Source organism: Diplodia corticola (genome assembly GCF_001883845.1).
Source record: "Diplodia corticola strain CBS 112549 chromosome Unknown scaffold102, whole genome shotgun sequence".
NCBI lineage: Eukaryota > Fungi > Ascomycota > Dothideomycetes > Botryosphaeriales > Botryosphaeriaceae > Diplodia > Diplodia corticola.
Genome location: NW_017971581.1, coordinates 16,427 through 39,113, shown reverse-complemented (window position 1 = coordinate 39,113; position 22,687 = coordinate 16,427). Strand labels below are relative to the sequence as shown.

Genomic DNA, 22,687 nt, shown 5'->3' with positions numbered 1-22,687 from the left:
TCGTGCCAGCACCGCCCGAGTCCGCCCGCCTGCCCTCCACCGCGGCTGCGTCGCCGCCGACGCGCTCTAGGCATCCGAGCGCCAGCTCCACGGCCGAGCATTAAATCGATCGACCAGAACCTCACCGTGCTCGCGCTGTCTCAGGTTTTCGCGGCCCTCTGACTCCGCACCTGCGACCACCAGAGCCTCCGCACACCATCTCGCGCTCTCGCGCACCACACCATTGCCCACGCCCGCCCACCCTCGCCGGCCACCGCTCTTTGCGCGGCAGCCCCACCTGCGCCCGCAGCCGTCGCCTCGCAAGATGCCCTGCTTCCAGGGCCTGGCCGTCAGCATCCATACGCCTGACGGCCCGCTTCCCGAATATTCGATCCAGAAGAACTCTCGCGCCCACCGCATCACCTCGTACATCCCCGTCCCGCCCGCCAAGGTCCCGCCTGGCGCCATCAAGCCCGAACAGTCCACCTTCGCTATCTCCATCACCCTCCTCACCCCCGGCCTGAACGTCCCGTACTCGACTCCCAAACCGGGCCCCGACGATCCCTACCCGCGCCCCAAGGTCGTTGGCGGCTTGCCCGGCTATGGCAACGAGCGGGGCAAGTACGGCCCCGTAATCGGGCCCTACATTCCGCTGACGTCTTCGCCGAACGAGACCATTGCTGCCTATATATACTTCGACGGACGCGCGAAAGAGGAGGTTGCAACGCTGCTCCGGCGAGGCGAGGAGACATGGGTCAACTCGCGCTGGGTCAGCGTGCCCGAGTTGGAGGGCGGTGGTCTCGCTGAGCGTGAGTTCCTCTTCCGTGAGGTTGGATTGGAGCGATGGCTCAATGGTCTCGACCTCGAGGGCAAGGACAAGGACGTAGCAGCTAGGATAGAGCGGCGAAGGCTGCGTCTGGAAAAGAAGAGACGGAAGAAGACGGAGCAGAAGGGTAGCGATGACGACGACGACGACGACGACGACGACATGGACACGGACAGGAAAAAGACGGCCAACAGGAACGGCGTTCTCCGCTATGGTGAAGACAAGACAGTGGAGCCGCTGTCGGGGGATGAAGGCTTGTTCACTTCCGACTCGGATTCAGACGACGAGCCGCCTATGCCCGAGGCTGCTGGCCAGATAAAGGTTGCATTGTTCAGAGTCCTTGCCTCCGGGGAAATCAAGAGGGGGGAGTACTCCCCCCAATTCGACGCACACGATGACGACGATACCGCGGGTGCGAACGGCGACCCGGCCAATGACGCAGATGTTGACCACACGACGAGTTTTGCCAAGCCGAAGACATTGGACCCCAAGTCAATCAGCACACAGACCGTAACGGGCATTGACCCCCCGGATAAGCCCTACGCCGTGTTCACATTCCTGTACCGTGGCGAGAGTAAGTTTGAATTTTCTAGTCCAGACATACAGACGTTTCTGACAGAGCTGTAGAGCAATTACGCAAGATGGGCATTCTGGCAACCCCGAGTATTGCCCCCAAGACCCCTGCCTCGACGAAGAGGAAAACCGGCCTCGACTTCTCCGCCCTGAAGCCACTTACGACAACCGGGACCAGGAATTTCGCGGGCTACCGTGACCCCAACGCGTCACCAACGAAAAAGTCCAAAGGGGGAAAAGTCAAGGACATTGACGACATGGACAGTGATGCCGAGGATGATGACGATGCACGAATTGGCGCCAACGACGACGAGATTGACATCAAGACGGAGGCCAAGGGCATGCTGTCACCTGAGGACGTAGCCAGACAAGAAGAGATGGCCGAGGGCGTTCGCAAGATCAAGGTAAGAACCCCCGGTATCTGGCAGTCTCTGGTTGATCGAGCAGTTCTGACTCCGTTACAGCTCAAGCGTGCCCACTCAGCCGACCCCGTCCAGGATTCCCCAACGAAATCGCCTGCAGATTTCACTCCCAGCGGTTCTGCGAGCGCTGCTTTATCACCCGGCAGTGAGGTTCCCACCAGCGCCGCCGCAGTCCTCGCCGCCAAAGAAGTCGCTCCAGAAGCCGCGGTTGTAGGCTCGCCATTCAAGAAACAGCGCGCCAGTCTACCTGGCTTCGATGAAGGCGTGCGGTCGAATTTAGGGTCCGCGCTGGCGAACGCCTCCTCGTCATCGGCACTAGCGGGCGCACCGGTACTACAGCCACGCAGCATGAGCGATAGCAATGCATCTGGCCAAAGTGCGGGTATAACGGCGAGCTCTCTCGGCACGAGCTCGGGCACCGTGATCAAGCAGGAAGAGAGTACGATGGAAGAAGACGAAGAGCTTTGATGGCTAGTGAATGGGCAGCGGATGATGGGGTGAAGAAACATTCCTATTATTGCTCCGATGCCTCCCCTGCGCCCTTCGTACGGAGTCTCCTAGAGAAGAGCCTGGGGAAAAATTTTCCTGTAGCATGCACTGGAAAGTGAATCGATAGTGGAGAGGGCTCGATTTGTTCAATCAGTCATATCCGTTGCAAGAAACCCTTCAAAGGGGGTTTTGGATGGTTGCATGTTGTGTTTCCTTCACTTTATACTTTCTCTTCCTTGATCCTCAGCGGAACGGTGGATCGAAGTACTATCCCTGCTTCTGCCGATGCCGCTGTACCAGAGATGAGAAGAGAGAGGATGTCAGCGTTTTCCCCTATCGGCATTCTAGTGGTGATGCGGGAACGCTATTAACGATGAAAACTCGAAATTCGAAAGATGGATAGGATACGAGCGTGAAATATCATGAAGAGAAAGAATAGGCAAAAACTTGGAAAGGAGAGTCGAAAGAGTGGCGCGAAAAATTGATCCAATTGTAACTGGCTGGCAGTGAGAGTAGGTCATTTCGCCGATCAACGGTTGAACAGGGCCGGGCGGTGGAAGCTCGACTCTTCTCTTATTTCTTGGAAAGATAAAGATGACCCTGTCATGGGGATGATTTCACTGCTTCTCAGCTGCCTCACTACCCCGAATGATGATGGGAAGTTTGTTTCATATATCCGCCGTCGCAATTTCTTTTTCCTTTTTCCAGTCCTTCATGTACTACTTCGAGAAGCGACACAGCTTTCTGCTATGCTTGGAATGGCGTGATAGGGTTTTAGGCGAGAGGGGAATACGCGCTCAATGTATGTTAAATAACTACAGGCGGTTCACATGAATGTTTGAGCGTGGAGCAAGTATTGCTCGGGCATTTTGGTGTTATTGATGCTGTGGAGTGATGAAGAGGGCTAGAGAATATTGACATGATCCCAAGAGAAACGCAGGCCCGGGCAGAAGCAGAGATGAGATAGAATTCTGGTATACATTGTCTTAAACAAGATTTCAGTGTGTGCTGGGAGGGAGGAATGATAATACAATGACAAGGAAATGAAACAGGTCTCTATGGGTATTGAAACGTGCTGCCCTACGTTTGGTTTGCCAAATCAGATGTTTAATGTACAGGATGTTGCCGTCCGGGTGAAAGTCTTGTGTGAAACTGATGCCTTGAACGACATGACTCTTTCCTTTGAAGAAAGTGTATGAGGTAAAAGATTATCGGGAAGAAGCAAAGAGCAAATGAGCCTAAGAAATGACAGAGCAATAGGAAACAGATTAGCCAAACCGTCGAACATCCATCCAATCCCTCTCGCTCCGCGTTGCGCCATCAAACGATCATGAGAGATTTCCTGATAGCCCTGGACTCCCATTGTAGGCGGTTTCCCTCGTCGAGAATCTCAAACAAAGCGACTCTCTCGTATCTGTAGCCAGCTGCCTCACCTCCCAGGAGCCTCTTCCTCAGCACGAGCCCAGTACGCTTCGCAGCAAGGAGAAACGTTAGGACATTCCCCTGTGCGACCTCTAGTCCTGGTGCGTCCACATCGACCGTGAGGGCGAGCTCAAAAGTTTGCCCTTGAACTCGCCCGAGTGGCGAAGCAAAAACTCTGCGGGAGAGATCGGACTTGTACCGATCTCCTTCGAAGAGGTCGTGTCGCGGGTCCTCGTGTTTCCAAATCTGAAGTTCCATGGTCGATCCAGCTGCTAGGATATAAGCCTCTGAGTTGAGCGTATCAGAAGGACTGAGCGTAGCCGGGTAGCCGTGTGTCTCAAGGACTCGAAAGTCGGAACGAATGCAAGGGTTCGAGCTTGTCGTGACTTGGCCAGTGATGGACGGCCACGACCAAGTCGGAGCATGGCGGCTCTCCACAGTTCTTGTATGGACAGGCTTGAGGCTAGCACATGTCCGGTGTGACTTCCAAAGCAGTGATTCATGGAAGCGGAGACCCTTCCAATGGCCATACAGGTATATCTCCTGTGCGAAGGGAGCGGCCGCAGCTGCAAGCCCGGCGAGCGCTGGCAGACGATCTCCACCAACGGTGACTTCACGACCGGAGTAGTGCTCGATAAGGGCCAGCCAGTTGCCAAGCAGATTGTTACGGTTGTCATACCTGCTGAGCTCGGATATGCGCTTTTCCTGTTGAGGTTCGTGTAAACGTGGAGGGAAGCACGGCTGGGAACGGCCGGGGTGGCACTCACACCGAACCTCGTGCTCACATTCCCAGGTCAGCCCTCCACTACCGAACCGCAGTAACCGTCGACTGAGAATCCATTCTTGTAAGGACCACGCCCGACGGAAAAGAGGATCGGATATTGGGGCATGATGCATGAACTTCTGGCCTTGGGATCCGGTCGCGTTCTGGAACTTGTAGATTGAGAGCTGGGTGGGACGGACATAGATTGGATTTTTGGACCCACGGGGGTTAATGACCACTCGCCCGGTTCGACCATTGTTCGAGGACTCGAATATTCCACCAAAGCAGTTGGTCGCTTTGTCAGCGGAAATGGTTACTGTTGCTCCCATGTAGATGTCTCGCATGCTTTCCGAGTGGCAATGCCAGTCTTCTTCACAATCTTGCAAGATGCAAAGCGAGTCGATCCACAGGTACCTCAGCCCGAGCCTGCGAGTGATAACAATGGCGTCACGGAACGTCTGCGGTAGAGAATCCAGAGAGATGGATTTCGTGCGGAGACTCTCGGTGGAAATGGTGCTCTTGATGGTCCTCACAGCAGCAAACTTGTCCCCCCAACAGTGACTTAGGGCGGCATAGTGTGCTTCTTCTCCGTTGGATTTGTGTAGTCGTGGGTGTTCGTCTTCAGGTGAGCCCACAAAAATCACACGTTTGGGCAGGGGACCCTGCCCTTGGCACCGCGCATGGTTTTCCCGGCAGTTTCGTAGCAGGTCGACGGCCAGCTGCATCTCGCGTGGCGAAGAAACATCGATTGGGACGTCACGAGCAGGTCCGATGAGACTCCAACGGCTCGGTGCACCTGCGTATCTCGTTAGTCGCTACGTCCGCCGAACCATAATAGCATAGTGGATCGCAGAGGATTTGACCCTTGCGACAAAAGACACTAGTCCCCACACATGTATGGTTGAAGTAGATACGGATGCAGTCTCGGCATGAAAATAATCCGTACGCAGGCTTCAACCATGCACGGAGACAGGGATGCTGCACCCTTGGACCATGAGCAGCTGAAGCATGCACGAATCGCTTCAGCTGCTCATGTAAGTAAAGTGCAACGTCTGGTGAGACAGACACGACGAGGGTAAAAGTCTTTGCAACCCACTAGCTGGGACCATCCAATCGAAATCTCGCTCACTACCATCATGGGTGTAGAATTCAATGTTGTGTTCTCGGCTCGTGTCGTCATTCGAGGTGTAGGAGAGGATGATTGTCGACGTGCCTTCGGTACCATTTCTGAATTCGATCTCAAGTCGGACTTGTGCATGGTCAGGCGGGCTCTCGTCGTCAAGGACCTGGGTCAGCCCCTGCCATAGGACTGAGCAGGAAGCACACCCAGCATCCTTGGATTTCCGGAGCTGGTGGACTTGGGAGGGAGGCGTGCACCCGTTTTTGGCGAATCGTTTCTGGAGGGCGGGTTTATTGAGGCCAAGACACACCGAGCACAGGCGCTGCTGGGTTGGTTAACTCGGCCGAGTGGGTCTGCAGGACGGAACTGCGGGGACCGGAGGGGAGTGGCTCCGGTGATCCGTCAAGGCGATGTTCAAAGAGCGGGATGACTTGCATGAGGGGATGGGTCCACTTTGGAGCAATGGTGAAGGCGGCGCCAGCGTCGACGAACTTTGCTTTGCAGCGGGGTCATTGAGAGAGAAGGGAGGCTTGGCCTGGAGGCGAACCGTCTTTCATCGCAACAATTTGTACGTCTTCACAAACGGTTGAGCAGCTGAAGGTGGACAGCACGTGTTCACCGCTTCGACGCATTGTCATGACCCTTGAAGTTCGCCACCGGAGACAGGCCTCAAAAGAGGAAGGATGCCTGGTGCAATTGCGATGCTGATTGAGAAATGCCACAGCGGACGGCGATCAGGTCGGCACTGCCCGCCCCAGGGTCCGTATTCGCAGCGCCATCGTGGGAGATGCAGCCATGACGATGCGGCTCGTCGGCAGCCACGTCACTGGAAATGACTTTAAGCTCAGCGCGAGGGCTCATCAGAGATCAACCGGAGCGGTAAGCGGTGTGAGGTTCAATTAGAGCACGACGCCATGAAGTCATCGACGAGCCCGTGCGCGCCTGCGCTCCCGCCCACAGCCCGCGGACGGGCAGACGGCGGGGGAGATTGCGCCTCGAAAGCGGCGGAACGCAGAGCGAGCAGCTGCGCGAGCACTCTGGCGGTCGGCAGCAGCTCCATTGGGCAGTGCGCAGCGCGCAGCGTTGGCCCTCATGCGCAAGCGTGTTGTCGCAAAGCGCACGGTAGCAGCGTTCCCTGGAGATGCCGGGACGCGCCATGCACCATGAAACGTCTTTCCGCCGCGTGACTGTGCGATGCGTGCAGTGGCTCGTGCAACCAACTCGCACTCTGCCAGCAAGCGCGCGGTGTGGTGAGGCTGAGACGTGCGAAGCGACGCGGCGCAGATCGTGACGATGGTTGGGGGTGGGATGGTGACATGGCGGAAGGCAAACTTCGTCCAGGCAGCGGTTGTTTGCACCGGCGCTGTGGCTGTGTGAGACGCTTAGGCGGGCGCAAGGCGTCGCGTCGGCGCGTCATGCCGCCCGCTGCCCGCGCAGGGTCCAATTCCTTCGCCCTCCCCGCACCCTCGGAGAGCAAGCAGTCCCTCAACCTCACCAGTCTTGCCCAAACCCACCCAGCAGCCGCCAGCAGCCGCCAGCAAACCACCCATGGCCCCCGACCTGAACTCGGTGCCTCCCTCGCCGCGCCTCGCCCAGGCGTCGGCAGCCACGATCCAGCCCTCCGCGCCCGCACCTTCGCACGGCAGCAGCCACCACGCCCTGCCAGCTTCCACCTCACACCCCTCCTCGCGCCGCGCATCCCAGATCTCGCCCATGAATCCTCCGCCGCTCCCGCTCGGCGCAGCTGGGAACGGCTCCACTCCGACCTCGCAGCCTCAGTCGCAGACCACATACCAGCCATTCCCGCCGCTGAGCCCACACCTGCCCGGCACCGCTCCTCGCGGCAGCATGGATGAGGCCGGTGTTCCCATGAGGCACCCGCGCCCCTTGACAGCCGCTGAGCTGCACCACGAGCTCGAGCTCGAGCAAGAGGCCGTGGTGAGTGTTTGCCTGCCCCTTTCTCCCTCCCTCTCTGTCCCCTTGATCCCCGCACTCCTATTGCAAAAAGCATCGACACGGCCGCGCCGCTAATCTCCCGACGTCGCGCAGGTCAACCGCCTCACGCGCGAGCTCAGCGCCCTCCGCGCGCACTCGGCATCCGTCGCCAGCTCCGTCTCGTCGACCAGCACCTCCGCGCACCACCATTCCAGCAACCCCCTCCTCTTCGAGGCCACCGACCCCTCGGCCGTCCACGCCGGCGCCCTGACCGGCCCGACTCACCCCACGGCCTCGCGCCGCCACCGCAGCTCCAGTAGCGTCAGCCGTGCGTCCCAGCCGCACCGCTGGTCCGTGTCGAGCCAGAGCCAGGGCCAGGGCCAGGCGCAACCACAACAGATCGACGGTACGGGTAGCGGGGTGATCAGCGGGGCCAGCAGCACCTACGCGGCCGGCGTGGGCATGGCGCGCAGCCCGAGCCTCGGTGTGGGAGCGAGCGCTGCGACGAGGTTCGAGGAGGCGGCGCTGCACAGACAGGAGCTCGAGGAAGCCAAGAAGGAAAACGAGCTGCTGAGGAAGCGCATCAGGGAGCTGGAGTCTGAGCTGCGGGGTCCGAGATCCAGCGGAGCAGGCCCGCCGGCGACGACCTCACCCAGAGAGACGAGCCAAAGCCGAGGCGTCCGGAGAGACGAGGCTGTTGCGTCATGAGGTAGCTAGCATGCGGCGGTACGGAAGACGAGAGGAAGAGGGAAATGGGAGCCCATGTTCGGCGTCAAGGTTTTTGGGGCAAGGAATCACGGACTGGTTTCGGCTGCGACTTTGGTAACAGGAGAGCCCGCGTTGCTCCCTGAATCATCACTTTGTATGGCGTTGGGCGCACCTAAGTTTACCGGCCGAATGCGTCAGGTAACGCATAGCAAACTAGTTCGGTGTGATTGGAGCAAATTCAAGCTATTTCAATTCGTTTTCATCACCTACTTTCCTCAACATGACAAGGAATGGAAGCTGTTATGATACAAGTACGACAAGTCGCCGAACCACTGCTTCTCTGAAGCTCGTTCCACGAGTTCTGCGGCATGGGTCGAGATTGGGATAGGGGGGAGGGGGGGGGGTGGAAGAACGACTACAAGTCATTTGGTAATCTACTGTGCATTTTTAACAAAGCCGTAACTGATGCAGCGAGCCTCAGAGGTTCAGCCATACAGCACCATACCGCACATGGCTTTCGCGATGACTGTTGCGCCTATCATCAGCCTTCGTGCACGAATTAGTCGGGCAACCATTGAGGAAGATAGGACTGGAAGAGACGAATGCCACAGAGAAAAAATAATAATAACAGACACAGCGCATCGTCAGGAATAGTTCCCAGTATTTCTCGGCCAGCAAACACCACACTCTGAAGAGCAATGAAATATGGGCAAGCTGGAATCGGGAAGAAACATTCTGCCCTCTTTACACAAAAGAATACGCCTTAAACCATGCCAGGACGCACCGTTCGTTTGATATTCCCCCAATAGTACCGTTCGCCGTTGGCCAAATAAAAGATAAGAACCCCTCGTATCTTCCAGAACCTAGTGAAAATCCACGGCATAGCCAAATCCTCATGTCCTACAAGCTGGAGGGAAAAAACATCTGAAGAAGTGAAAAAAGGTTGACCACCCCTGGAGCGTGAAAGGTATAGCTTGGGACTAGGAGGATAATGTAGTGCGAGACCTCATTTATTAGAGCAGAAAAATTATTCTTCTGAGAAACAGGTGCTCTACCCTCGGGATCCCGGCGACTTTTTGGAAGGGAGGACGAAAGATATGTCTAGTCCGTATACATAGACTCAAACAAGTAGATGACGCCGAAAACCAAGAACGCGATGGCGCCACCGAGAGTAACTGGGGAATATTAGTATATGTAATCGATTCATTGAAGCCAGGCAATGACTTACCAACACGCATGCTAACTTTGCCTGCAATAGCCCTGCCGCCTATGACGGCGGCACTGGTGCACAAACCGTGTCCGACAATGGCACCCAGGGTGACAAACCAATAATCTTGACCAGCAGCCATAGCGATTGTGGCGATCTGGCTCCTGTCTCCCCACTCGCCAAGGAAGGTCATCACAAAAGTCTGGACCCAGGCCGGGCTGAGGAGCAACGAGAAAAGGTTATTCAGACCGCCAAGAATGTTGGAGAGGCTTGCACCAGAGGGTGAAGGAGACCTGGCAGGCGAAGACGAGGGACTACGATGAGTGGGCAGACGGCTGTTCGACCTTGAGCGGCGGCCGCGGGTGCCCGCTTCGAGAGCATACGGTGAAATGGACGAGCGGCGCCTCTTCCCAAGGTTATGCTCCTTCTCCTCCAGCTCGGCCTCGACTTCCTTCATTTCTTCGCCGACGCCCTCATCAGGGCTCATTGCAAGACCCTCGCGGAGCAGCTTGGCACCAAAAACGAAGAAGAGAACAGCGGCCGCAAAGCTCGTGAGCCACTTGGGCAGGAGCGTCGGCACAGCGTGACCAAGAACGGCTGAGAGGACCGTCATGGTGATGAGAGCGGCGAAAGCGGCGGTAAACACCACGACACGAGGGTGGCGCATAGCCATGAGGGCCGCAACGAGGAAGGTCTTGTCGCCAATTTCGGAGAAGATGATCATCATGAAGGACAGAACGAAGGAGTGGAACGGTTGAATAATGCCCTCTTCGTCATCAGAATCCACATCAGTCGTGGAGGTTTTTGAGGTCGTTGAGGAGGACTTGGAGGAATCATAGGTATCCTTGGGCATGCTTGGAATGACGGGCTTGGAGGAGCTGCTGTCGCCGTGGGGCGTATCCGGAAGGTCTGTGGGTTTCTAGGTAATCCAACGTCAGCTCAACTTCCATGTGCGGCCGCAAAGCCTGAGTTGCTAAATGGGGCTACGAACCGCCAAACCAGCGGCACCCTTCGCCCTCTCAGAGGTCGAGTCTTCGTCATCGCTATCGTCTGCAGTATCCACGCCCATGCGCTCCTGTTCGTCGTTGGACAACGGGCGCTCCTCATCCGGCGAAACCGGAACCTTGCCGACCTTTGCGCCCTTCTCTGCTTCCAGCGCCTTGTGTTCCTTGGTCCTCTGCGACACCCCCCCCTCAGTTCCAGTAGTACCCTTCTTGGGCGAAGCGCGGTCGGGATCGTCCATGACGCCAATGTCTTTTTCCGCGAGGAGTTCAGAGGACACCTTCTTCTGGTCCACGGTTATCTCGTCGGAAAGCGATTCGCGAGTGGTCGTCTTCGTGCTGTCGGCGGCCTTGGCGGCGATGGGGGAATTTTCGACAACAAACGGGCCGGCGTGAGGCTTGCCGTCAAGGCCGTCCACGGGCGCGTCTTTGGTGCCGACGTCGAGTTTGCTCGCAGTCGCGGTAACGTCCTTGGAGGACTCGCGGACTTTCTGGACGCCAGTTCCGTCCACGTCGACCACCAAGGCGGCCGAGAGGACGGGCAGCAGGAGCAGCAGCGCTGCAGCCTTGTCTTTTCTGAGAATCATGACTTTCGGCAGAGGTCAAGGGGGAGGAGAGAAAAGCCGGGCGTCGCTGACGCAGGGCTGCGCGCAGCTTGGCGGCGGAAGGAAAGCTGTGGGAAGCGCGAAACGGGTGAAGGAGCGAACGTCGGCGGCCGATGGTTAGGACGGGCCCCGGGGAAAGAAAAGAAGGGGATTAGGAAGTGAAGCGGGGGCGTCTTGGGTGATGGTGGTGCATCAGCTCGGTTGAGCGTGAGACTTAGGTGGCTTCGGCGGCGCAGGAGAAAGTCGGCCTCTGGCCAGGATGACAGCGGAGGCGGTGCAGGGGCTACGCAAGTTGCGCAAGGGGCTGGCAGCGCGGAAACAGCGAGGCTCGACCAGGGCCTTTTCCGCAAATTGAAGCTGCCGCGATTGGGCCAGCGTCCAATGGACCTATGCCTGTGGGCGCCGGGCCGTCTCCTGGAGCGCGAGTGACGGCGCGTGGGCTCTGCGCTGCGCAGCTCAACGGCTTTGCCTGTGCATCGCCTCCCGAGTCCCCGCCGGCGCGGAAGCCGAGAGTCAAATCTCCCGCGCGCGACGGTTGCACGATCGCCTTCGAGACGGCGCTGATCGCCGCAAGGGTTGCTGCTTTTGTCGAGCACTGCCAGATCCACAGGCCTGCCTGAGGCAGCATGACTCGTCGCATGCGATGCGGCGCCGTCATGTGCACACGCAACCTCGACCTTCCCGCGCGCGTCGGACATGCCCACATTGCTTTTGTCGCAACACCGCAACACTGCTGCCCGCTCCACGGCCTCCTGACCTCTTCGTCACTGCCCGGCCGTACCATTGAGTGCCGCCCGGAAGGCCGTGTTCGCCGACCGAACCGGGCCGGAAAGAGGGCGCAGCAGCTCGCACCGACGCCACCATGGCGCAGTCCCGACGCGTCCGGTCGCGTGCGACCCCGCAACCAGACGTCGACCTCTCACACCAACAGCAGTCGACCCGCATCACTCGCAGCCAAAGCCGCGACCCCGACATCTTACCAACCCAGCATGGCACAAATCCCTCGCGAAGAAATGGCCGTGGAGCCAGTGCCGAGAGCATTGATAGCGTCGACACCGACACCGTCCGCGCCCGCGCCACTCGCTCATCCCGGAGAGCTGTAGAACGAAGTGAGTGATTTTTGGCCTTGTGCGTTGGGTTAGGGTTGCAAACAATTGCATGATGCAGCTGTCCTTCGTTTATCCTTCCCGTCTCTGATGGCCCAGAATCTTCTCGTCGCCTATAATCTGTATTTTTAGCGTGCAACCTTACTAACCCGTACCCTCTCAAGCCCTCCCTGTTGTCGAAGAAGATGCGGCTGTGCAGTATCCGGCTCTTCCACAACCAGTAGAAGCAGTTCCCGATGACGACGAGGCAGATTCGCCTCTGTACGTTGAGAACGACTACATTGCTCATCAACCGCCCCGAGCTCAGTCCAACGTCTCCGGCACTACCGCAATCTCAACCGCCCAAACCGTCCATGACCCTGCCGACCTAGACAACGACTTGATGATCGAGTTTCTTGAGGACCTGTACACGGGTGCAAGCAAGATTTTGACAATCATCGCCCCCAAGAGTGCTTCCACTGAGCGCCTTGCATCTGTTGCTTCTGAAGCTGCCGATGCAGACTCACGGACTCGACGTCTCCTGGAGAAGCGTGCCAAGCACTTCAGAGAAGCACGCGGAAACTTTGGAGATGGTGATTTCATCAATGTGGAAACCGTGCTGGCGTCCTTGGCTCATGGAGAAGCGATGCACGAGCCGGATGTGCATCGCCTCGATGCCATTCTCTACATGGCCAATGTAGCAGCGTTGGCAAGCCAAATTGCCACCTTACCCGAAGATAGAAGCGCTATGTTTCATAGCCTCCTACTTCTTGACCACACCTTCCCCCGTAACCTGATTGGGTCGTTAGAGCTGGAGGATGGCGCTCTTGGAGAGGAGACATTTAACCTCGCCCTGGATATTCGCACCCAGTTTGCTATTTCTTTGCTGATGAACGCCAGAAATGAAGTAGACTTCGATCCAGATGCATCTCTCAATTCTGTCTTTTTTGCAATCCCCGATGATGAAGATGGAGAAGGCAGTGGGGCTAGTCACCTCCGGGGATGGGATATCTTGGGTCTCGGCTCGGGCGATGACGATCTACCCAAGCCTATCAAAGAAGCCGTCACGAAGAGGATCGACAAAATCAGGGGAGCCTTCCGGGAAGACCAGGAAGCTTTGCAGCAAAGGGACTATATCGATGCAGAAACGCTCGAGTTGGATTTTCCCTGGCATGGTTTTGTTATAGGCGTCTTGGAGTGGGCGAGCGTCTGTAGTGTCGAGTTCGAAAACGAGGTTGGCGGTGTTCGCGGCATTCACGAAATTCAAGAGTCTCTGCAGCAATACCTAGAGGCGGAAGACACTCAATATTCCGGAGAGCGCAAACAGATCGCATCGCAGAGCCAGGGCGAATCTACCGCCGAAACAGAGTCCCAAAGCCAACAAATCCCCGGGACAAACCAAAATGTCGCCAGGCACTGGAAGAAGCGTTGGGACCGTTTCAAAGGCCAAGGCATCGAAGTAGCGGAAGATCCAAGGGAAGCCAGTGCACCTAATGGCGCCGTCCCTCAAACAGCCGAGGAGGACTATCAGCCGCCAATCACCGAGGAAGAGGATGACTCAAGGACATCTACCAATCCTCCAGCAGGATCCAGTATTATGCAGGAGGATCTTGAGAGCCTACGACTACGCGAAAAACAAAACAAGGAGAACATGCGGAGAACAATGACAAACTCAAGCCCCTCTGCTCGCAAGTCGTTCTACGACAAACAAAAAAGCGCAACGCGGGTTTCCTGGGACGAACCGGAAGTATCATTTCCAACGGAGTTCGCCTCGTCCAGTAAACGCCCAAAGAGGAGAAGGCGTGTCGAGACCGAGTCCGACGAGGAAGAGGAGTTTGAAACGCGCATCTCGAACAACAAACGGAAAGCACCCGTCAAGAGAAGGACACGATATGATTCATCCTCAATTCCGCCGCCATCACCGTCCGCACGAGGTGAAACGAGCCGTCGAGCTGTCCGTACTCGACTTGAGGAAGGAGAAGACTACGACGGCCGGGACGAAGTTCCGCCGTCTCCCGCCGAGCAGTTCAAGACCGTGAACCAACAAGCCAAGGCTGTGAGCGGCACATATGGCATTCGGGTCGGCAAGGGACGCAGGCCATGGTCACGCGAAGAGGTCAATGTCCTCATGGAACTTGTTGCTACGTTCAAAAATTCAGCGCAGCCATGGGCAATGATCAAGAGTACGGATTCTGCTTGCGACGACGTGTTGAGGCACAGAAGTAACAAAGACCTGAAAGACAAGGCCATCAACATGATTTACAACTACAGATTGTGTGTTATACCCCGTTTCCTCCCTTTTCATATTCCCTTCTCTCACTTGCTCGCTGACCGACTACCGTAGGGCTGGTCAAGCATTGCCGACAGGCTTCGAAGTGTTCAGGCTACCGGCTAAACTCCAGGAGAAAGTAGAAAAGCGTCGAGGGGTTCTACCTGAGGATTCGGAAGAGTGAAAGAATATGAGGTTTCTGCATGGAACAAAAAATATCTCCGGGTTTGATATCTTTAACAAGGCGTTGGGAGCCATGATTAAGGGTTTCGCCGCCAACTTCATGATGGCGAAGTTGTCGAGCCAATTCATGTTGATGAGCGTCGTTCTTTCACTCTTTTTTAAGATATTATTAAGTTATAGACACGGTACTTTTTCGTTGACCTCATTGCTTGAAGTTCGTATGCGCAGAGCTAGGAGGAGAAAGTGACCAATACCACTTGCTGTTTTTTTTTTTCTCGCCTCCCCCCCTCTCCAGCTTATATCCTTACTGACTGACTGCAGTTCCCAATGATGATTTGAGAGAGGCAAGGTCGAATTATAGAACATGCTACAGTGTGGAGTGAATGGACCGGTCTAGAACATGTGCACATATCAAGCACTCATGCACAACTCGAAGCTCTAACCTAACGCTTTGCCAAGCACCACGCTGTCACAAGTATCTCTAAAACTACCTTGACAGCTAGCCAACTTTCGCACAGACGCTGCGGTACTGTTGCGAAAAATGGGATCGATATTCCCTTGGCATGCAACCATAACAAAGGTGAGGGCATTGATCAGATATCTCGGTCGTTTATGTCTTTATTTAATTGTGCTGGCTGCTCAGGCCTCCATCAATACCTGAGAGATCCACCTCCTAATCGAGGTAGTTCACAACTCCGTTGTGGTCTAGGGGCTAGGATTTGCCGCTCTCAGTCTTCCGAGAGTCATCTCACTTACAAGTGCCGGCAAGGCCCGGGTTCGATTCCCGGCGACGGAAATTCTCTTTTGCATCGTGGTAATGCTATCTCTTTTGCACGTAGGAATATCTTACTACTGCGTTGGCGTTTGGGGGGGTTTTCTAAGAGTCCGGTTCGGAAGACGGACCGAGCGCCGAGCAGACACACCAATGGTATGATGGCGGCCGGGCGGGACGGTGAGTCCTCAGGGACAGAACTTATAGCCGGGCCGGAATGGACTTAGAGGCAAGCCATGCACACGCGTGCCTGCATATGCAGTTCCTTCAATCTACGCTGGTCAGGTGAAGTAACATTTTCCCCTGAGCAGTGCCGCATAATGCTCCTCTCACCGAGCCCGTACGGAGCCTCAAATGCCACCTAATGATGATGCACATTTTGTCACAACAAGTAGAAGTCGGAACTGGGAACGAAACGACCAAGGGGGACTGCGTACTTCCTCATATATAGAGGCGTGATATGCAGGATATTCGATGCTGGAGCTGAAGTTTGCAGCGCCACAAGTGAACTAATATTGCGCTACTTACTTTGAGCACGAGAAATTGTTCGGGTTGAAAAAGTTCGCGTGCTTTACTGTCTGTTATCGTGTTAACGAGCTGCCTGGGTAGAAAGTGCATGTCAAGCTATATCAAGAGTTGGTGGCGGAAATGTTTACCGAGACGAGTAAGCTAGCCCAGAAACCGTACCATTTGCCGCGTCATCTCGGTCCCAAAGTAGAAGTTTATACTTGAGATTCTCCACGTCACCACAGGCCTCGAATCTATCCCCCAATCAGTATTTGAGTCGTGGGACGAAGTCAAATCTTTACTTACTTGTGACAACCTCTGTGTAGGAGCCAGTCCATCCGCTTCTGTCTCCCCCGTGTCACTCCTGGCCATCGCACCCGCCGCCGTCGATGCACTGTCTCGGACGGTTGGATTCCATGCACCGGGATCTGCGCTTGCGTCCCAGCCAAGTGTCTCCTCGTCATCATCGCCGTAGCCTGCCGGGTCCCAACGCGCGTCCTCATCACCATAGGGCACAAAGAGTGATTCTTCATCCTCGTTAGCATGCATCTTCTGCTGCGAAGGTCGTGTTGCCGAGCCGATGGGCGCTCTGCGTTGTTTGTTCGAGGCACGAGAGACGGGCGCGGCTGGGGGAGGCATTGCCGTAGTACGCTGCCTGTCAGCGGCAGAAGGCGTTGACCGTGCAGTTGTGGGATGCACTCCGGATGTAGTAGCAGAGCGAGTAGATATCACACGGGGAGTGGTGCTGCTGCTGTTCACTTGATCTTGCGGGTCCCCGATTGTCATGAGGGTAAATTCACAGAGAACACCAATGCCAGCCATATCGTAACTGAACTGTAACGGGCGCGAAGGTTGCGAGTAGTAAGCCTGTATGGAGGCGCGCAGATGGTGGGCGTGGGTGACGATGGCTTTGAAGTCTTTGACCCTGATGACGATGTGCATCTGCTCGGCAGCGGCGAAGTGCTCGAAGTCTGCCGTACTAAGCGAAACGGCAGTCTGAAGGGGTTGCTTGAGAACTTCTGTGGGATGGTTAGCGTAGCGGCGCGGGCATTGAGAATGAGCTTACGGCTTGCCTTTGTCATTGGTGATCTTTTCAGTGAAGCTTGTATATGTGACGCGCCCGTTCTCGGCGTAGATGTCCAGCTGCTCAGTCTTAGGGCCGAAGTAGTCTATTGCCTCTCTCAGTGCCGAGGAGTGAATTGACCAACGGTTCTGGGCGGACTGCTTGTCAAACAATGCGTGCATAACCTCCACCGACTCGTACGTCAGCTTGTAGGTCTTGGTGACCCCTGTAGGTTGGTGAGCCAGCAGTCTCTATGGAAGTGGCGCCGGCGCACATGCCTTGGTCGGAGAGCATCTTGATGATCAGGCGGCATTCTGCTTGATCGGGTCTGTCTTGTAAGCTGACTTCGCACCGGTCGACGGTGGTATCCTTTCCACGCGGATCAATGATACGGCCTTTGAAGACGGAGAGGAGCGCCTAAAAATGAGTTAAGCCGAGGGTCACACGTGTGGTGGGGACGTGTGGCGTGCCTTGTTGTAGACACGGCAGGTGAAGCGCCCGTCTACGTTTGCTGTGGCAGGGGCAAACTTGTAGGACGAGAAGAAGGCGGAGGAGTCGAGAGCGAAGGAGGCATATGCGGACTTGGACGAGTTGAGGGCTGTAAGGGAGAGCTGGAAAGGGAAGTCAGCGGCGGATTGCAGCCTGAGAAACAAGGCCAAAACGGACCTTCTCGCGGCGGGCCTCGAGCGACACAGCGTCGCTGAACTTGGCGAGGCAGACCAGGGCATCGTGCAGGGCGGCCAGAGCCTCGGGCCGCAGGGTGAAGTTTAGGACGACCATTGTGCGGGGTTGGCGGGGCGGCGTTGGGTGAGGAGCGAGCAGGCAGGCAGCCGTGTCGCCGGCGCGTTTGGGCGGGAGACGCGGCGCGCGTGCACACGGGAGCTCGAGGCAGGCCCCAGACACAACAAGCCCGGCAGCTTCGTCCCCATCCCGGCACCGCTCGCACCTCACCCGATTTTCCGCGTAACCATGCCGCTCGAGGTGCCCGAAGATGTCCTGTATATCCTGTGCGACAAGCTCGCCGACGCCAAGGACTTTGACACTCTGTTTCAGTGCGCTCTCACAGCCAAACGCTTTGCCGTGCCAGCCCTGACCTGTCTCTATCGGTATCTGCTTCCAGCACCACGTTATCGGCACCAGTGGCTGACCAGTCGCCAGCCATCACGATGCTTCTCCTGTTATCGGCGGAGGCGGAGATGGCCAACCCCCTCCCAAGGTGCAGAAATGGTCCATCATGTGGCGCTCCATCATTGCCGCCAGCCTCGAGGTCACCGCCTTTCCTTATTGCCGCTATATCAAGACGCTCGATTTCCGCGACCTTATCGTGCTCCTGGAGCTCTTCCAGGACCCTAGGTTCACGCGCAAGGACCTCATGAAGTAGGTCGACCCGTCCATTCGCTTCGCCGTCAGCCTCCGTGGACGGCGGACCGAGTCTTCTTGCACTTCGGCCTTCGGCCGATGCGTTTACTGATTTCCCAATAGAGATTTCTTTTCCGGAGAAATGTCTGCTTTCAAGATCACGAACAAGGTTGGGAGGAAGGGTGTCCTGGATGTCGGCGCCACTGTCGAAGCCATCGGAGACGGTACGCTCAGCTCCCTCCTGCCCTTTGCATTCATCCATTGACGCAAGACAGCCATGACCCCCCACACGCCGTTTGTTGAGGTCATCACAGGAAACGGCAAGTAGTCCCGTGCGATCTCTTCGATAGCTGGCTGATGCTACTTTACAGTCAAGGCCAGCGCACTCATCAAGTGGCCGCCGAAGCTCCCGCGATTGACTTCGCTGCAGCTGTGGGCGGGCGATGCCCTCAGCGATCCCAAGGCACAAGATGCAATCATCGAGCACTGTCCGAAGTTCAACGCTCTCAGCTTCTACATCTGGTAAGAGGTTCAAACTACACAACCATCAGAAGACATTGACGTTTCGGAAAGGATTGGCGAAGCCGCCGACCAGCAGCTCGCTTCTTTCCTCTCGGGACTGCAGCCTCAACGGCTGAAATACTTCGAAACCATCAGTCATGCTGACCTCGGCGAGGGAGCATTGCTTTCATTAAGCTCTCATGGCGAGTCGCTGAAGAATCTGAAGATGGCCTTGCGGCCCAGTACCATACCACATCTCGGTCTGCTCAAGACTTGCACAGCGCTCGAGAGTCTAGAGCTCGAATACTCCAATTCCAGGGAGAACCCGCTTGACCTCGAAGCAACGCAGCACGATATCTTCGTCGAGGTCCAACAGTGGCTTTGCGAATGCAAGAGCATGAACAGCCTGCAATTTAGCGGTATTTTTTCTGCCTTAAAGCTCGTTACACCCGTCCTTCTTCAGCACGACATTAAGCTGTCTCACCTCAGTGTCGACTGTTATGAGGCGCACAGTGCCGCGGAATTCCACCGAGCTTTGACCAACCAACCAAGCCTTCAATGGCTCCAGCTTACGGCGGACTCGGATGGAATGATCAGGGACGATATAGATATCGTGGTCGAAACACTGACACAACTAGGACAGTTGAGACACATCAAGCTCATTGGCGTGTCGGACTATTTTAATGACGAGCACATTATCGCGCTTGCGAAGAGTTTGCCCCATCTAGATGATGTCTACTTCACCGGCCTTCAAGTCGGTGATGCCATTCTTCCTGAACTCGCCAATCTCAGGGACCTGCGTCGGCTCGAGGTTGCTTCGATCAGTACGTTTACCTTTGAGGGGCTACTGGAGTTTGCAGAGCGGCTCGGACCTGGAAATAGAGGGATCGAGTTCAGAGTGGAAGCTGCCGCGCCGGAAAGCAAGCTTTCGGACGAAGAACTGCAAGTCGTCAACCAGCAGTTAACATCCAGGGTCGATGGAAAACTGGAATGGGTGCTATACAGAGGTATAAATGTCGATGAGGTCGAATGGATGGCGTTGATCCTGGCTTTCATCTTTGGACGGAGCTGACGCATCACAGATCCGCAGGAGGAGCAAATTGACGAGTCCGATTCGGATTGAGCCCCGCTGTTGGGGGACTTTCATTCGCAAAACCTTCCACGGAAAATCAAGTCTTGTCAGAAGGGCACTTTGGTACAGGCGTTGGAAAATGCACACAGGCGAAAAGGGATAGGATCAAGGGTCTCGGGCGCTTTAGAGTGGCAATGGAGCGAGATGCAGGTCTACAGAGATTCAGTCAAAAAAAAAAAAAAAAAGGCCGGCACGAACAGCAGAAGTAAATGGCAGCCTGATTGCTTTGTTCTTAGGGAGTTTGGTAGGGATGGGTGGTTGCCTCGAGCTGTGCTGGAGGAGTGCATGACGTCCTTGTCTCGCTACTCGGTGCGACAGCGGCGGGGTCGCGCCTTCCTTCAGTTACTAGGAGAACAAACTTTTCCCAACAATCACCCAAGCCCCAAACAACGCAAGATTCGGAGGCATGGCTAGCAACCGGATCCTGGTTATAGCCGGCTCGGACAGCTCTGGCGGAGCGTACGTGCAGCTGAATCACCCGTCCTGAACTTCTCTCCGCCGGTGTGCCCGCCGCCTGCGTGGCACCACCACGGCTTCTCTGACTTTCGCTGTATAGTGGCCTCGAGGCCGATCAGAAAGTAATTGCCGCTCATGGCTGCTATGCCATGACGGCCACGACCGCCCTCACGGCACAGAATACGCAGGGCGTCTACGACATCCATCAAATCCCCTCGTCATTCGTCCGCAAGCAGATCGACGCGTGCATTGAGGACATTGGCGTTGATGTCGTCAAGACAGGTAATTTTATTTGGCAATCCCATCCATTCAAGTCCCGCATGACTGTGGTTTGACTTTTCTATCCCTTGTGTTCAGGAATGTTGGCGTCGGCGTCGACGATCGAAGTTGTTGCCGATGCGTTGAAGAGACACAACGTCCCCATGTGCATCGTCGACCCTGTACGTTGACAGACCCCTGAAATGCGTTCCTGGAAGGAAACGCCCCGTGCTTCGGTTCATTGACAGATCTATCATTCAGGTCATGGTCTCCACGAGCGGGGCTCAGCTGCTGCCCGAAGATGCCGTGGAGATCCTAATCACGCAACTGCTACCCGTCACCACGCTGCTGACGCCGAACCTTCCGGAGGCTCAGCTCATTCTCAAAAGTGCCGGCAATCAAGTCGGCGAGCCGCAAAGTGTCGACGACATCGTGGCCATGGCGAAGGCCGTGCGCGAGCTTGGTCCGAAGTACGTCCTGCTCAAAGGTGGCCATGTGCCCTTGACGAAAGATAGGGTAGTGTCCACGAGTGAGGTGGACCGCCATATTGTTCTGAATGTGCTTGTCGGTGGAGAGGAGGACGTCATATTTGAAACGGCATACCTGAAGTCGAAAAACACCCATGGCACAGGATGCTCGCTGGCTTGTAAGTACAGTTCCATTTTTTTATTTTTACGGATTGCAATTTTAACATGGCACCAGCGGCAATTGCGTCGAGATTGGCTTCTGGTATGACTATCGAGCAGGCTGTGAAAACAGCCAACTACTACATTGAAGCTGGCATCCGTACCAGTAAAGACCTCGGCAAAGGTAGTGGGCCTATCAACCATTTTCATTCGATGTACTCGCTACCATTTGCGCCGTAGGTTTCTCTCATCCGAGGCTAAAACATTACATTGCTGACTATTCCTCAGCGGCCGCTTTCTCGAATACGTCCTCGACAGAGAGGATGTCAAGGATCCGTGGCAGAAGCACACGCATCATTCGTTCGTGCAAGGACTCTCCGACGGAACTTTGCCTGTTAGGAAGTTCAAGAACTATCTCGTTCAAGATTACCTCTTCTTGGTAATTGGCAATGTCCGGTCGTGTGGAGCGCTCCGCTGACACATTGGCAGATTCAGTTCTCAAGAGCAAATGCGCTTGCTGCGTACAAGGCGAAGAATCTCGCCGACATCACCAAGTCGGCCAGAATAGTCCAGCACATTCAAGAGGAGATGGGGTTGCACATCAAGTACTGTGAAAGCTTCGGTCTGACAAAGGAGCAGATCGAAAGCCACAAGGAGCACCCAGGTAGGTTGTCTCCAAGTTTCTAGAGGTCGTTTGCCATTGACACTGGGCCTAGCGTGCACTGCGTACACTAGATACGTGCTTGACGTCGGACAGTCCGAGGACTGGTTCGGCTTGCAGATAGCGCTTATGCCGTGCTTGATCGGGTATGGCCAGATTGCGAGAAGGCTGTATGACGACCCGAAGACCAAGCGCGAAGGCAACACGTACTGGAACTGGGTGGAGCAGTATGTCGCAGAGGACTACACAGACGCGGTCAAGGCCGGGCTGGAGATCATCGAGCAAAACGCAGTGCTGCAGTCACCGAGCAGGATAGAGCAGCTCGTGCAGATTTTCATCCACGCGACGAAGGTAAGCCGGCCCTCCTTTGTATGCATTCCAGAGTGCTGAGCAACTTGGCGCAGATGGAGACGGGCTTCTGGGACATGGGTTCTTTGTAGGGCGGGCGGTGGACAATGCAGGGCGCGCGCGACGAAGGGTTTTCGGCGACGGGCGCGGCAGATCGGCAGCTTAGGTGTTGGGAGGGGCGGCGCGGCATCTCTGGGGCGGATGACAGAAACGTAGCATAGCAGCGCAGTTGGTACCGCGGACCGCGGCGCAACCAGGCAGGCTCTGGGCTACTGGAACCGACGTTCTTGACATGGGCGCGCTGGCCGCCGAGCTGGTCGCGCGGCGTTTGGCCGCGTAGGGCTGTGCGCATCCAATCAGAGCGCTAGCGCCGCTGCCTAGGCAATTTTTCCGGCCCGAAGTTTTCTGCGCTGCCTT

At 56.1% G+C, this 22,687-nt stretch overlaps 8 protein-coding genes across 8 annotated transcripts; 5 read left to right on the top strand and 3 right to left on the bottom strand.

The window, feature by feature from the left end:
* Positions 1–304: 304 nt before the first annotated feature.
* Positions 305–2,268, top strand: BKCO1_10200010 (uncharacterized protein; the record flags this gene model as incomplete). Its single annotated transcript, XM_020270140.1, has 3 exons — positions 305–1,379; positions 1,433–1,782; positions 1,843–2,268. 3 exons carry the CDS (start codon positions 305–307, stop codon positions 2,266–2,268), a joined length of 1,851 nt encoding a protein of 616 aa, XP_020125191.1.
* Positions 2,269–3,609: 1,341 nt separating this feature from the next.
* BKCO1_1020009 (heterokaryon incompatibility protein) lies at positions 3,610–5,199 on the bottom strand (the record flags this gene model as incomplete). Its single annotated transcript, XM_020270157.1, has 1 exon — positions 3,610–5,199. One exon carries the CDS (start codon positions 5,197–5,199, stop codon positions 3,610–3,612), a length of 1,590 nt encoding a protein of 529 aa, XP_020125203.1.
* Positions 5,200–7,142: 1,943 nt separating this feature from the next.
* Positions 7,143–8,237, top strand: BKCO1_1020008 (uncharacterized protein; the record flags this gene model as incomplete). The annotated part of the gene is made up of 2 exons (XM_020270156.1): positions 7,143–7,532; positions 7,644–8,237. 2 exons carry the CDS (start codon positions 7,143–7,145, stop codon positions 8,235–8,237), a joined length of 984 nt encoding a protein of 327 aa, XP_020125202.1.
* Positions 8,238–9,338: 1,101 nt separating this feature from the next.
* BKCO1_1020007 (uncharacterized protein) lies at positions 9,339–11,032 on the bottom strand (the record flags this gene model as incomplete). Its single annotated transcript, XM_020270155.1, has 3 exons — positions 9,339–9,412; positions 9,466–10,363; positions 10,436–11,032. 3 exons carry the CDS (start codon positions 11,030–11,032, stop codon positions 9,339–9,341), a joined length of 1,569 nt encoding a protein of 522 aa, XP_020125198.1.
* Positions 11,033–11,912: 880 nt separating this feature from the next.
* BKCO1_1020006 (myb dna-binding domain protein) lies at positions 11,913–14,588 on the top strand (the record flags this gene model as incomplete). The annotated part of the gene is made up of 3 exons (XM_020270154.1): positions 11,913–12,159; positions 12,321–14,409; positions 14,480–14,588. 3 exons carry the CDS (start codon positions 11,913–11,915, stop codon positions 14,586–14,588), a joined length of 2,445 nt encoding a protein of 814 aa, XP_020125197.1.
* Positions 14,589–16,102: 1,514 nt separating this feature from the next.
* BKCO1_1020005 (dna repair protein rad9) lies at positions 16,103–17,709 on the bottom strand (the record flags this gene model as incomplete). Its single annotated transcript, XM_020270153.1, has 6 exons — positions 16,103–16,120; positions 16,173–16,845; positions 16,933–17,155; positions 17,208–17,346; positions 17,400–17,540; positions 17,596–17,709. The coding sequence occupies 6 exons, from the start codon at positions 17,707–17,709 to the stop codon at positions 16,103–16,105; spliced, it is 1,308 nt and encodes a 435-aa protein (XP_020125196.1).
* A 189-nt stretch (positions 17,710–17,898) lies between these two features.
* On the top strand, positions 17,899–19,912 carry BKCO1_1020004 (rni-like protein; the record flags this gene model as incomplete). The annotated part of the gene is made up of 6 exons (XM_020270152.1): positions 17,899–18,035; positions 18,088–18,306; positions 18,412–18,512; positions 18,660–18,810; positions 18,862–19,796; positions 19,872–19,912. 6 exons carry the CDS (start codon positions 17,899–17,901, stop codon positions 19,910–19,912), a joined length of 1,584 nt encoding a protein of 527 aa, XP_020125195.1.
* Positions 19,913–20,327: 415 nt separating this feature from the next.
* Positions 20,328–22,362, top strand: BKCO1_1020003 (phosphomethylpyrimidine kinase; the record flags this gene model as incomplete). The annotated part of the gene is made up of 9 exons (XM_020270151.1): positions 20,328–20,380; positions 20,478–20,659; positions 20,735–20,817; positions 20,897–21,281; positions 21,338–21,497; positions 21,550–21,700; positions 21,751–21,925; positions 21,978–22,273; positions 22,327–22,362. 9 exons carry the CDS (start codon positions 20,328–20,330, stop codon positions 22,360–22,362), a joined length of 1,521 nt encoding a protein of 506 aa, XP_020125201.1.
* Between the last annotated feature and the right edge of the window lie 325 nt (positions 22,363–22,687).